The sequence below is a fragment of the Podarcis raffonei genome, chromosome 1, assembly GCF_027172205.1.
Source record: "Podarcis raffonei isolate rPodRaf1 chromosome 1, rPodRaf1.pri, whole genome shotgun sequence".
Lineage (NCBI taxonomy): Eukaryota > Metazoa > Chordata > Lepidosauria > Squamata > Lacertidae > Podarcis > Podarcis raffonei.
This window is the reverse complement of record NC_070602.1, coordinates 107,574,541-107,590,066: the sequence shown is the minus strand read 5'-3', so window position 1 is coordinate 107,590,066 and position 15,526 is coordinate 107,574,541. Positions and strand designations below refer to the sequence as shown.

The 15,526-nt window shown below is 42.2% G+C and overlaps 1 protein-coding gene across 10 annotated transcripts in view; it reads left to right on the top strand.

The window, feature by feature from the left end:
* The window catches only part of KCNH7 (potassium voltage-gated channel subfamily H member 7), a 253,924-nt gene that overhangs the window by 200,588 nt on the left and 37,810 nt on the right, over positions 1–15,526 (top strand). For all 10 annotated transcript variants that reach the window (XM_053408426.1, XM_053408431.1, XM_053408419.1 and 7 more), the window contains 2 exons: positions 117–542; positions 9,020–9,419. In XM_053408426.1, the coding sequence (XP_053264401.1) occupies positions 117–542; positions 9,020–9,419 (826 nt within the window). The remainder of the gene's footprint in view (positions 1–116; positions 543–9,019; positions 9,420–15,526) is intronic.

The window sequence follows — 15,526 nt, the reverse complement described above, 5'->3', positions numbered from 1 at the left end:
TGCTTTCTATTCTAGATAACTTATCCTTTATACAGTGGGCCCCTCATTTCCCCCCTTTATGCTCTAAACAGTCTACCCTTACACAGTGTGTTTCCTTTTTCTTTCTATCTCCCTAGGTTCTATCCTTGGGAGCAGATGTTCTGCCGGAATATAAACTCCAAACGCCTCGCATCAACAAGTTTACTATATTGCACTACAGTCCTTTCAAAGCAGTCTGGGACTGGCTGATTTTACTGCTGGTGATCTACACGGCCATTTTCACCCCTTACTCTGCAGCCTTCCTCCTCAACGACAGCGAAGAACAGAAGAGGCGGGTGTGTGGCTATTCATGCAACCCACTAAGCATGGTAGACTTAATTGTGGATATCATGTTTATCATTGACATTGTCATAAACTTCCGAACAACATATGTGAACCAGAATGAAGAAGTGGTAAGTGACCCAGCAAGAATAGCAATCCACTACTTCAAAGGCTGGTTCCTAATTGACATGGTTGCTGCAATACCTTTTGACCTGCTGATATTTGGATCTGGCTCTGATGAGGTAAGCTCACTATGACTAGCATCTATCTAAGAATTTACGAGATCGCCTGCTTTGTGCATACATCATGTTTTCTGACAGTTAAAAGTTGGATATATTTTATATCTGACTACAGGTGTGAGATGGAGGATGGGGGAATAAACCTCGTTTGTCCATTAAGTTAACTGGGTGACCTTGTCTCTCAGCCTAACTCACTGGGCCTGTCACACTTTCTCAGCCTAACCAACGTCACAGAATTATTGCAAAGATAAAAGGGGATATAACACGTTTATGTTTGTCACCCTGATCTCAGAGGAAGGGTGAGTTGAAAGTGTGATAAATAAATAAACTATATCAGCTCACACATATCCATGCCTATAATTCTTGAAGAATTGCATGTTATAATGCTCTGGCCACATTAAACAGGTAGTGAGAGATCTTTGGTGATGGCCTGGATTTCACCTTTTATTGCTGCTTTTTATTTCTTGTGCTCTTGACCTTAATATTTCTGTGACAATCCCTTTATACCAAGAATGGTAGCGCATGTAAAATGTCCATGGTGCAATATCTTTCGCTAATGATCATTCTCAGTCATGGAGATGTCTTTTAAAAAGAAATAGATTTTCCCATTATCTCAAGGCCTATCCAGTAACAAGACCCCTGCTAACAACGCTGTCAACCATCCTTTTTTATGAAATGGCATCATTTTCAAAAGCATCACTAGGCATGCTCCTCCAAGGCTTAGAAATTCTTGGCTTTCAGCTGGGAGATAATAATCAAAAGGTTGCATGTCATAATGCATACCAGTTCTGCTTGTGTGTTACTTAGTTCAGCTAGGTAAACTGATCCAAATAATATATGTCATTGTGATGACCTTAATTTAGCCTCACTTAAAAGCAATGGGTTTGGTAGCACCATTTGGGCATCACAGCCTGAAGATTTGTTAAAATAGAATGCTTATGGCAAAGTTGTTACTGAACATCTCCAAGCAATATTGTTATTTCCTTACATATGTGACATATCTTAAAGACAAAAGTCAAAAGGGGTGCCACCATGGAGAAGGCCCTCCCTATGGTCACTGTAAGATGGTCCCCTGCAGGCTGTGGCACAACCCAAAGGACCTTACTAGCAAATCTTGGTGACCAGGCAAGTCAGTTTGGAAGGAGACACTTCCTCAAGTAACCTGGCCCCAAGCTGTCTTGAGATTTATTAGTTAATGGTAAAACTTTAAACCTAGTCTGGTTGCAAATTTGCAGGGTGTGTGTGCTCAAATGCCTCGTGGGCACCAAGGGCACCATTGTGCTCACGGGCACCATGTTGGTGACCCCTTTTGCAGGGTTAGCTCTGCAGGGGAAGATGAATCACAACATTGAGATAGCTGGCATAGAAGGAAGACTGGCCATCATTGTGGCTTTTGTCACTGACAACTCCCTGATCAGCTTCCAGGGGACCCCAAAGTGTTTCTCAGGAGATAGTATGAAAGCCACTTAAAAAAAGAGTAACTTTCTTCTGCATGTTTACAAAAATGTAGAACAGTAAAGAAAGAGAATAAATGAGAATAAATTATGTGGAAGAAGCAAAACTGCCTGGGCGGAAGCAAAAGTCTGACAGTCAGGTTAAAAATAAACTTTTTTCAATATCAGAAAGAAAACAGTTTTGGTCCATGTTTGTTTTGTTAATTAGAATGCATTCATCCAAACAGCTGAATACCTATGGAATACCTCCCTAAGTGCAGCTCCACAATCAGACAGACTAATGCATCATAATACATTCGCTAGTCTGCTTCATCAGGCCCTAGCTTATACCTGCCCTTCAGCTAAAGAGCCACTAATCATAAATCAATTTAGCACCAGGGTTCTGGAAATGGAAGGCTGAAATACTATTAGCATTACTGAAGGATTCAGTAATCAAAACTGAGAAACAGATATCCTTGGGGAGCTGCTGTAGCTCTGAACAGGCTCCTCTATGCCTTCCTTGTTACCCAGATGAATGCCAGAGCAGGGCTTCTGTCAGTCAATCATTCCCAATACTCAGATGCATCAGAATTCCCTGGCCTCAGAAGGAGACACACCAAGGAGAGTGACCCTGCTGGGTCAGTCCAGCATCCTCTTCTCACAGTGGCCAGCTAGATGCCTCAAAAAGCTCACAAGCTGGACCTGAGATGCAATAGCCCTGTCCCTATTTGTGATCCCTGCTCAACCACCAAATGCATCCATATGCATAGCACACATATCTCTGTCCTCCAGCATTGCCGCCTGAGGCAGCCCCCTCACACTACCTAATGGAGAGCTAGCCCTGGGTATCTACAAGCTGTGTGTGCATGAGGTCTAATTGGAAAGAGCCTATGCACATACAACTTTTATATGTGAAGATTCTGTTCAGAGAAAGCTTTGGATGAAGTCAGAAATGGGGACTGTAGACATTTGTATTCTCTTCTGACATGCATAAACAAAATAGTGTTCACGGAATGTTGCACAGTGTTCACGGAATGTTGCATTGCAAATACAGTGGTACCTCAGTTTACAAACTTCATCCGTTCCAGAAGTCCTTTCTTAAACCGAAACCGTTCTTAAACCAAGGCGCGCTTTCCCTAATGAGGCCTCCTGCCGCCGGTGCCCTCCCACCGTTCGGATTCCGTTCTTGGACCTAGGTAAAGTTCTCAAACTGGGACACTACTTCCAGTTTTGTAGAGTTTGTAAACCAAATCGTTCTCAAACTAGACTGTTCTTAAACCAAGGTACCACTGGACTTATAACCCACTCTTCAGTCCAGAGACTTTCAGAACAGTTTTCATAAGAAGCTCTTTTACTTCATCAGATCCTTGATCCATCAAACTACTGGCAGTGGTTTTCCAGGGCTTTTGACATTCTCAGTTCAATCAGGAACATTGCAGATGTAGAGCAGATGATCTACCACTGATCTGCAGCTTAAAATTTAAATGCACAAAATGTTTTTGCATAGCCTCATTTGTACTGTTGACACAATATTAATAAAATAGATTGAACTCTTTTTTTGAAAAAAAAAAAAGGTGGAAAGGGTTTATGGTAAAGCGCCCGACAAATAAAAAATTCTCTGTCCAGCACCAAAAATCCCCATCAGTGTCACCATCAGACAAGATTCGCATGAGGAAGCTTTCCACTACTAGGACACAATAGAAGACCCTTTCCCTGGTCAACTCTATCTCACTTCAGAAAATGAGAAAACTCGAGTAAGGGTCTCCAGAGTTGACCTTAAAACTCTAGAAGATAGAAAGGGAGGTGTGGAGGCAGACATAAACTAGCAATACTGAAATAAGTATTCCGAGAACCTAATTGTGATCAAGTACTTGATAAAGGTGGGTCTATTTTGAGCTGAATCAAGTGTGATGCTTTGATCACTATAATCTAATGATGGATTTGGGGCACTTCAAAACACGCCTCACTCACGAAGGATAAATTTTATCCCGACAAGTTGAGCACACGACACAAAGATTTCAAAGTGATAAGAGGATTTTTCAGCACTAGAATAAGACCACAGTTCCTGAAATGGAATTACTTGGTATAGACATAGTTTGCTTTGAATGTCATTTTCCTTTGCTAATCCTAAAGATGGCAAAGAATGAGAAATTGATATTTAGTTATGTAGCAGAATATTTTTATTTCCAAAATAAATAAATGTCTCTATTTTCTGGAAGAAAATTAGAAGTCAAAATTTGATTTAACTGGGACCGAGGACAACTTCATTAAGCGTTGAAGAATATTGAAAGGGAGCTTAACTTGGGCTGGTATTACAACCTCTATGGGCAAATAGGACACCATCATGAGTCTCTCTCTCATTCCTATAGAGGCAATCCCAGCCTGGCTTAAGAGCATGGAGGGAAACTGTGCATTTCCTATTACCCCAAACACTATTACTCCATACTAAATAGCCCAACCCTACTTTTCACCTCTTACTGACAAAAACCCAGGTTGAGGGAGCCTAACTAGTCACAAGAGGACTAGAGTTCTTTTGTAACACAGTCTACTGCAATATCTTGAGAGACTACAGGGGGTGGGTGTTGGGTCGCACCCATAAACACATTAAAATACTATGGGTGCAAAAGAGCCCTAAACACTCCCCAAGAACTTCTGCATGTGAGGGAGACCTTGGACCATTAAACAACTTTAAGGTCTTTGGCCATGTCTGCTCTATTTGTGACCAAAAGTAGGCTTTAAAAAAATTACCACTGAAATTAATGTAAATGTTAATACTTCACGCACAGTATCTTAGTAGTGCTTATAACCATCCTAGAAGGTGGCTGTGCTGTATTTGGGCATAGTGAATCGACACAGTTAATTCAACAGTCAAGCTTAAATAGGCAACCTGGTGGTCTAGTGGTATTCCTACACTGTGTGTAGTGGAGCTGCCTAGGCCAAAGATGTAGAACCTGCTGGACTATATTATTATTATTATTATTATTATTATTATTATTATTATTATTATTATTATTATCTTATACCCCAAGGGACGCAGGTGGCGCTGTGGGTTAAACCACAGAGTATAGGACTTGCCGATCAGAAGGTCGGCGGTTCAAATCCCCATGACGAAGTGAGCTCCCGGTGCTCGGTCCCTGCTCCTGCCAACCCAGCAGTTCGAAAGCACGTCAAAGTGCAAGTAGATAAATAGGTAGGGAAGGTAAACGGCGTTTCCGTGTGCTGCTCTGGTTTGCCAGAAGTGGCTTAGTCCTGCTGGCCACATGACCCGGAAGCTGTACGCCGGCTCCCTCGGCCAATAAAGCGAGATGAGCGCCGCAACCCCAGAGTCGGTCACGACTGGACCTAATGGTCAGGGGTCCTTTTACCCTTTATCTTTACTTATACCCCACCCATCTGGTTGGGCCTCCCCAGCCACTCTGGGTGGCTCCCAACAGAATATTAAAAACACGACTACAACAAAGACTACAAAGAGAAGGGAGTTGGAATCCAACAGTATCTGGCGGGGCACAGCTTCCGTATCACTGGCCCCAATCCCATGGTCCCCTGCTGATGTTATGACCTACAACTCCAGTCACCTATGATCATTGGGCATGCTGGCTGGGCTGAGGGCAGCCAAAGTCCGAAACACTCGGAGGGCATTACATTAGAGAAGGCTAGCCTAGACCACCTAGCGAGTTTGTTGCAAATACAAGATTTGACCTAGGGGTGTCCTAATTCACAGCTGACATGTTTATTGATTAAACTACAACTTTCCCCCTCACAAGCAAACCCATGAGAGGGCCTAAGAGGAACTGGTCCCAGCTTTTCGGAGATATCCACTGGGATATCTCTAGATTTATGCTGCAGGGATAGATAGGAAGTCTTTCCACGCGCTGAGTTTGTCTTCTTTTGGCTGAAGGGTCAGCGTTTTCATTCCACCCTCCTTTGTAGGGTAACACTATTTGTTCACCTTTTTTTAACTTCTCCTTGTCAATATTATCTTGGTGCTTTACTCTGTTAATGGCAGATCTCCTATAGTCATGCATGTTGCCTTGGTGGGGGGAGGCCTAGAATAAATATGGCAGTGTTCATAGCTAGACTACACTTTTCAAATACACCCACAGCGGATGTCGATGGCTGTGCCAGCTTCTTAATGCGTTGGCACTGCCATTATGTAGTAATGACACAGTTAGCTGCTATTACTGAGCTATCACATTGTGCTGTTGCAGGAAGGAAGTTGAAAATTTAGCATAAATAGAATATGTTGTTTTCAACAAACATGGCCCGTGGAATACTTCTCTCTCTCCCACTCCCCCTTATTGCAAGGCTAAGATTATTGAGTTCTAAATTCAGCAACGCATAAAATATATAAAGGTTTATTCAAACTTTTAACATGGTACTTAGTGGAAACTAGTAGGCTGATTTCTCCCACTAGAACCTTAAATGTTTTCGGTTGTTAAACATCATGTATTATGCATGCTTTCTGGAAATAAAAAGAGGTGGTGGTGATGATGGAGGAGAATATATGCAAACTTTGCATCATTATTGACTTTCTCCATTAATATTACACATCCCACCTAAGTAGATTTGAAGGGCAGAGGGAGCTCCTGCGGTCACTATTTATAGTGTTGCATAATGTTCAGCATTATAGGGTTAATAATGGATAAGGCTCTGTGACTGACGACAGTAGAATTAGAAAGTGGTGCAGATATGTAATTTGAATCCTATAAGGTTGCCATATTTCAAAAAAAGGGGTGAGGGGGCAAAATTGTTGAGCTTTAGTTTTAGGAAATTTGCCAAAAAATCAACACTTCTGACATGAGTTGCCATATGCCTGGGTTTCCCAGGACATTTTTCGTGATTTTCGGAAATTCCGCCTGGACACTATTTTCAACGTCTGGGGAATTCTGGATGTATGGCAACCTATGGATAGACTGACAGAAAAACAGAGGATGGATGCTGGGCTCACCTCTACTTATTTCCCAGGGGGCAGACTCAAGCGAGGCCCATTGGCCGGTTGGGCCTACCCCCTGGGGAATGCCTGGACCCAGGTCCACCTGCCATAGATCAATCTGCAGGCAGGCCTGCAGTCCTCCCCAGCCAGCTGCCGGATCTATGACCAGGCCTGTGGCCAGGCTACAATGCCATCTGACCATTTAAGGTAGGCGGATTTATGCCCTGGTCAGCTTGAACTGCACAAGAACTGCCCAGCTGGATCTGATCTAACACTGAGTTCCTAACACTGGTCAGACAGTGGTGTGAGCATTCATATAACATCTCCCCATTGAATCCAATGAAGCTTAAGAGTGCTTCAGCACCTTTGATCGGGAGGGCTGTTGTTCAGTGATAGGGCACAATCTTTGCTTGCAAAAAAAGCCCACATTCAGCCCTTGGCACTTGCAAGTTGGACTGGGAAAGACGCACATCCAAAACCATCAAGAGTTTGGTGCTTGTCGGTATAGAGACACCTGGATGAAGTAGATAATGCAGCTTCCCATGTGCTTAGCATGGATACAACCAGGAGTTTATAATCTGCATTGAGGGATCTTTGGGGAAAGCAGCTGAAAAGCCTTGAAGGAGTGGGGAACAGTAGCTCATACACCTCTGGCTTGCAGGTTTATAATACAATGGTGCCTTGGTTCTCGAACGGCTTAGTTGACGAACAAATTGGCAGCTGAACACCGAAAAGTGTTCTGGTTTTTGAGCATTTTTCAGAAGCCAAATGTTCAACGTAGTTTCAGCTTGCGTGCAGGAAGCTCCTGCAGCCAATCGGACGCTGCGCCAAGGTTTTCGAACGGTTTCAGAAGTTGAACGGACTTCCGGAGCAGATTCAGTTCAAGAACCAAGGCTCCACTGTATGTTGACTCTGAAGTTATTGAAAATGGGACTGGTTTGCTGTTGTTATGTGCAGACAAAGATGTTAATAACTGAGAAGACTTAAAGAACTCCGCAGTGGTTTATCCTGCTTAGTTTTAAACTGCTAAATTAGGTTAGCTTTTTTATACTCTTTTTGTATGGATCTATTTTCTGTATTTATGATCGACATTATGATTATTCAACATTGTTCTTAAAATATATACAGTTCTCTTTATTGTTGTTCGTTTGGCATGCTGAGTGCCACTTGGAGCACCATTGTGGGAAAGTAGCATATGATTATGATTTCCATGTGCCCAATGCGCCTTTGGGTGTGCATTGCTCAGCAATCAGCATCCTCTCCTCCAATGTCACATGGCAAACCATTAAAAAAGAAGAAGAAGGGAGATTCAAAAGCTGTTTGTGTACAGTGGGGAAACAGCTGTCTAAAGATGCAAATGTCATACACTATTCTATGGTCTGAATGCATGTGATCAGTCAACTTTGCTGGCAATCTGTAGTCTCTAGTTACTTCCTGGATAGGAGGCCTCCTAGGAATTTTATGCAAGCTGCCCTGAGCTATACTGAAAAAACATTAAATAATAAATGGCATTGCAATCCTGCGCATGTCTGTTTAGAACTAAGACACACAGTGTTTAGTGGACCCTTAATACACCCGTAGGGGTTGCCTGAAGTAGCTCATCTAATCCCAACTTGCGTCTCCTAATTTCTGTGAAGAAATCCTCGTAGTGGGAAATTCCTTTATTTATTTATTTCTAAATCTATATACAGTGGAGCCTCGGTTTTTGAGCATCTCAGAAGCCGAACAATTTGGAACCCGAACGCTGAAAACCTGGAAGAGAATGCTTCCATTTTCAAACGTGCCTCAGAAGTCAAACAGCTTCTGAGGCGCATTTCTCCATTTTTCTCAATAGAATTTGCTGATCACCCATTACGCCTCAGTTGTCATACGTTTTGGAAGCCGAATGGTCCTCTGGAATGGATTACGTTTGACAACCGAGGTACCACTGTATTAAAAGTACAAATATTCACTGCTGCAGTCACCTTGGTGGTTTTCCACAGCTTGTTGGGGAATTTGAGAAACCGTTCGCTGTTCTTAAATTGCATTATATTATTGTTGTTGTTGTTGTTGTTGTTATTATTATTATTATTATTATTATTATTATTATTATTATTATTATTTTGCTCCTGCAGACAACAACCCTGATTGGCCTTCTGAAGACAGCTAGACTTCTCCGTTTGGTGAGGGTCGCACGGAAACTGGATAGATACTCTGAATACGGTGCTGCTGTTCTGATGTTACTTATGTGCATATTTGCCCTCATTGCTCACTGGCTGGCTTGCATCTGGTACGCCATTGGGAACGTCGAAAGGGATTACCTGGCTCGTAAAATCGGCTGGTTGGATTCCCTGGGACAGCAACTGGGAAAGCATTATAACCGGAGTGATAGCAGCTCTGGACCATCTATCAAGGACAAATACGTCACAGCACTTTATTTCACCTTCAGCAGCCTGACCAGCGTCGGATTTGGAAATGTGTCTCCAAACACCAACTCAGAGAAAATCTTTTCCATCTGCGTCATGTTGATTGGCTGTAAGTAGGAACCCTTCTGCGTTTTTCACTTTCCCCTGCCTCAACCCCCTTACTGGTGAATAGTGAACACTACAGCATTTCCATATCTTAAATGTGTGAGAGAGAAAAGAATTTGGGTAAAGGAAAGAAGGAAAGCCCACTGTACGCAAGGTAAGGTCTCCTCAGCTCATAGATAAGATTCCCATAAGGAAAGCCTTCTAGCTTGCTTTTCATCTAGTCCCCCTCCCACCCCCCAAAAAACCTGAGCTTATCTGTGTTTAACCCTGCAGCTTGTCTTCAATGTCAGGGCACAGGAGCAAAATGTGTCAAGTCATAATAGATACAAAAATGCCCCTGAATGCAGAATGCATGTCCCTAAGTACTAAACAACCTGAAAATGGATGGAAATTGGGGTGAATGAATGTGAATTCCGGTTTATATTCAGTACTGATAACTTGCATTTTTAGAAATTAAGCACTGCCAAATACCCCTTTATAGTGTCTCTATGGGCTGGGTCACATTTAGAATCTATCTTGTAAAGGAGTAGAACAATTTGCATGCTTTGCAACCCTAAGCATGCTTGATGTAAGGCTCCCTGGACTCAGTTGAGTTCTCTCCTTACTAAAGGGTTAGGCAAACTGTGGCCCTCTGGATGTTGCCGGAGTACAACTCCCATCATCCCTGACCATTGGTCATGCTGGTTGGGGTTATGAGCAGAGCTTTTTTTTTCATCCGAAACTCACTGGAACTCAGTTCTGGCACCTCTCAGCCTGCCACCATTGCCATTCTAAGAGAACGGGGGAGGTGTTCATTGTAAGTTCCGGCACCTCTTTTTCTAGAAAAATAGCAGTGGTTATGTGAATTAGAGTCTAAAAATATCCACAGGGGGCACAAATCCCACACCCCTGCCCTAGTATGTGTGTTATCCCTCTTTATTTTTCTCTGGAGTATCCCTTGTAAAACCAACTATTTGGAATATCCCGTATGTCTTCTGTTGATCCTTTCAGTAACCCAGCTTAAAAATAATTTACCCCAATCAGCTTTGCTCTTTTAGGTGCTGCTTTTAGATGCAATTTTATCTGAAAGCCTCCCTGCCCCTGCCCCCCCCCAAACCACTTTAATTAAGGCCGATATCTACTCCTCTGCATTTTCTTCCCTGCTCATTGAGGAGTGCGCTGTAGATGTTTGTGCCTGTGGTATATAGGAATGAAGCCTATTCTATTGACAACTTACACTAACCATTTCTTATAAGATGTATGATGGAGCTCTTTTCATGCATTCGTCATGTTCATGGGGCTCCCTAATAGTGGTGCCTGTCGATGCTCAAATGAACATTATTAGCTTGGTGGCAGAGCATGCCACCAGTAAAACTTACATGTTCTCATTGCGCACAAAAGAATATCGGAAACAAACTTCAGTCTTCAAAAAAAGTCATGTCATTTCCTTATCAGTGGAGGCTGTTGGAGGTGGTGGGGGGCGGGGGGAGCAGTTTCCATGCACCCATCTTCAGCGCCTGCATGGGCTGGGTGTTGGAAGCACCTTCTCTGACCTTCCAATCACAGGAACATAGGAACAGCAACACAGCATTCCCGAGGAATAGGTCCTGGTGCTGTGGACTCACATTTGCTCAAGTGAGCACCTCAAATGCAGCAGAGTAACGGAAGCAAAGCTGTGGAGGTTTTGCTGCATACCTAATTTATTTCTTCTAATTAAACAAATAAAAGAACATAACAAACATGTACGAGAGAAACAGCTCTCTCATACTGCCATCTTCTCTCTAGACAGATCAAAGAAAAAACCTCACAGTACTAGGGACGGAAGTCTGGAAGAGTAGCTTCTGCCCCTCCTTTCTCTCAGACAGAAAGTAAAACAAACATGAGCTGGTGATCCTTGCAATGGGAGGGATGAAAATGCTGACAGGCAGAAGATTGTTAAGTGTCTAAAAACCATGCCATCCTATGGAAACACATTAAGGAGCAGGCTAGATAGGTTTTTGTAGGGAGCAAGTTCCATAACATTGAGGCTGGGCAACCCCCAGGAAGTCCTTATTCTTCGTAACCTTCGAAGGTCACAGGACTCTAAGTTGAGACTCCTCTGACGATCTTAAAACATTTCAGGATGTATACGAGAAGGTTGATGATATCAAAATCATTTAACCAACTGCTGATGGTGTCCATGTCACTAGGGCATGTGGGGTGGAACCTTTAATTTAAATATATATACAATATATCCCAAACATGCAGTGCTTCTCCGTTATATATCTGTGCGGAAAGTAACCACCTTATGGCCCTTTCAAAGGGTTGAGCTTGAGACTGCAAACATTGTTTTAGAAGTTTCATTTTTAAAACTGCTGTTTTTGACAGGGAAGTGTTTTTGCTTGTGTTTCATTCATTTCAAGAATACTTGAAGAATGTGTTGGAAGTTTGGAAGCCTGCAGTCCAAGTGTTAAAGAGGACACACCATTACGGTGCTATGTCTGGTGTACTCTATTTCCTCTCTGTATTCCCTCTGCTCTAGTCATCATACTTTTGCTACAGGGAATATTCTAGAAAGATATGAGCCGGGTAAAGTAGGTCAGGCTTGGTTCTCTTGACACTGCTGAGGGAAGGCAGCCTGTGGCACATAGCTGATATCACTTTATTTCTCTTCAGCTCCAACCGTGGCACATATTCAAGCAAATGTGAAAATGTGTGAATTGCTTATGGAGAGCCTTAACTACTTTTCTTTCCATTCTTCCTTGACTTAGAGAAGCTTCTAGTGGCTTCTGTGGCAGCGTAATCCATGAAGGGCTATTAGATGGAGTCCACTCTGAAAGTAGAGTGTGTTTTTTGACAGGACAATTAATTGTCAATTAAAATCCTCAAAAGAATAAAAAATGGCAAAGGAAATCTATCACTGCAATCACCTCAGGGCCTAGGCTAGATCTAGACACATCAAAGGGAAGCGTTTCAGTTAAATGCGTTGTAAATGCGTTGTAAATTTAAACAGAGAAAACAGGTAGAGGAAAACGGGGCTCCACAGCACTGTCTGTGATATGATATATCACATATACAACACATAAAAATCACTTTTTCTTTACCTATCTAGCTGAGTCCTAAGTCTCTTAGAGCTCCTGAACTTTTTGTAAAACTTAGGCTGGAACTGCTCCAGACTGCGGTAAACTGGGAAACATAAAACATGGGCTAGATTCCTTTAAGATCACAGGGATCTCTTCTAAGTGGGCATTTGCTTCAAATGGAATCATGTTTTCTTCCCACATGAAACCCCCTTCAGGCTTCCTCTTGAAGGCTGTCAAGGTGAGAGAAATGTGAGGCAAATAACAAGAGGCTGCACAAACAGGTGTGCAGAAATAATGAAAAACACATTGATGCACCTATATATCTAAGTCCTATTGTGCTATAAGCAGCAATGTTTATTTTTTTAAAAACTCGATTAGTTCTATTTTATATGATCATACTACCAGGGGTGGAATTCGAACCCGAGAAGAAGGAGTGAGGCACCCAACTCCTTATATCAAACTGTGCCTCCTAAGAGACCATAATTCCATATTAAGCATGCAGTCTGATGAAAACCAAACAAACGTATAATCACACACAAAAAAACCTGAAGTGTTCTGGAGTCTGCTGCAGATAAGTGTGTGTGATATTAGATTTAGATACATAGCTGAGTCATACCCAGACCCACTGAAATAAGTACATTTAACTAAGTCAAGTCTGTTGATTGTAATGGGTCTAATCAGTATGACTAAAGTGTGATATCACCAACAACATTTCAGTTCAATCAGATTTTTAAAATAAACTCTGTTAGTTTTGTAAATATTTCTATTGTGTCTCTTAAATGATAACAAGTTAAATGCTAAATACTTAGGGTTGCCATATTTCAAACAGTGAAAATCCAGACAGAAAAGTTGTTGAGCTTTCTTCTGGCAAAGTTGTTGAGATTGCCCAAAGTTGTTGGGAAATCGGCAAAAACAGCACTGCCTACATGGGCTGCCATACATCCGGATTTTCCCAGACATTTTGCTGATTTCCACCTGGACACTGCTGCCAACTGCAGTATTCCAAATATGTCGGGGAAATTCCAGACATATGGCAACTCTTAAATACTGAGACCCCCACAATAATGTCTAGGTAGGGTGGGCCTACCCTTTAAAATAACTGATAGGCCAGAACTGCCCTTCCCTTCAATTCCAGCTCTCCACTCAATATATAATTAAGAATAAAACAGATTTCTGTATGCTAATTCCATTTACCCATCATGTTTTAAAGGAAATCCTCTTTATTGGTGTAAAGGCTTTGTGCACGTGGAATTCCTCTCATTAATTTTGCTTAATTCCTTACTGCAAACTGGATGGTCACATGAATTATCTCTGATTATTTCAAGGAACACCTTCTTCTTTGTGAACATCCAACTACTGTTTAGACCTTGCAACTGAATCTAATGCATGTTGAGACTAAATTACAGGCTTCAAAGAAGCAGGCCCTTTACTGTTGCAGCCCCACAACTCCCTTCTTCAGGAAATTGGAATGGCTCTCTTTGTGAAGTCAAGTCAAAAAGCTTTATCTTTCCCTTCTGCCCTCAGCAGTGACGATTGTTTATATTAGTAGCAGTTCTCGCAGTAAACAAAAGTGCCATGTGTATGCATGTGGGAATGGAAAAAGGAGTTTGTTTTTTACAGAGAGGAGAGAATAAATAATTTTTCCATTGATTTTCTCGGCTTTCATTCTTGGAGATAATGCTAAGTCTGTCAAATCCACTGCATGAATAAATGACAGATTTGATCGACTGAGCAGACGTCTCTCAAGAACTGATGTGGATAAATGGAAATGATTAGAAGTGGAAACGGATGAGACGAAGCTGCACTTTAGAGAGGCCTAATTAATGAACGTCGGTGCTGAGAAATGAATTGTGTCACAGAGGAAGGGCATGTAAGACAACATGACCCAGGAAGTGGAGCTGGAGGGGAACCGGAGTTTCAAGCTGAGCTGTTTCTGAAGGCAGCACCTGAGGGTGTCCTCTTGCACCCAGCTCTGAACTCATTGCTACCCATTAACAGTACAGTGGTACCTCGGGTTACATATGCTTCAGGTTACATGCGCTTCAGGTTACAGACTTCGCTAACCCAGAAATAGTACCTCGGGTTAAGAACTTTGCTTCAGGATGAGAACAGAAATTGTGCTCCAGCGGCGCGGCGGCAGCAGGAGGCCCCATTAGCTAAAGTGGTGCTTCAGGTTAAGAACAGTTTCAGGTTAAGAACAGACCTCTGGAACAAATTAAGTACTTAACCTGAGGTACCACTGTACAATTCAACATGTGTCTACTTGGGAGTAAAGTCCTGGTGAGTTCAATGGAACTTATTCCCAGGTAAACATGTAAGATTGGGCCCTAAGGTTGTTCAGTCCCCTAAATTCAACATAGCTCAGTCAGTAGAAAATGAGACTTTTAATCTCAGGATTATGGGTTGGACAAAAGATTCCTGTTTTGCAGGGGGCTGGACTAGATGACCCTGAGGATCCCTTCCAGCTCTGCAATTCATTGGCATGTCAACATGGGTTGACATGTGTCCGGATTTCCCCTTACATTTTTCTGATTTCCTCCTGGATACTGCTTCCGACTGCAGTGTTCTGGATATGTCCAGGAAATTCCGGACAGATGGCAGCCCTCTCAGGTCCTGAGACGGAGAGAGTGAACCATAAAGGTTGAGGATGTTGGTGGCTCTGCTGTCATTTTAGGAGCCACTGGTCTTTTTCCCTTTCTTTTGTAAGAGTTTCTTTAAAAAAATTAAAAAGCGTTCGTTTTAGGAATCGGTAATCAAGGTAGAACATTAAAATTCTCATTGAAGTTCTATGGCTTTAGTACATTAAAGGGAGCTTCTTCACAGTAGCCAATCCTCCCCAACCCCACCTTGAAAATAAAAGAACTCTCTGTTCCCTTTGTGTCTAGAAATAAAAGAAATATTAGAATCAAAATGACAATTATAAAATAGTAATACGGCATCTGTTGCTTGTTGGCTTTTTTTTTTTAATTAAAAGAAAGTACATTGCATTAGCATAAACAATTTTAACCAGAAATTAAATCTGCTAAATTGTATTTGGGGCGGATGGTATAAAGGACGCCATAAAATCCCT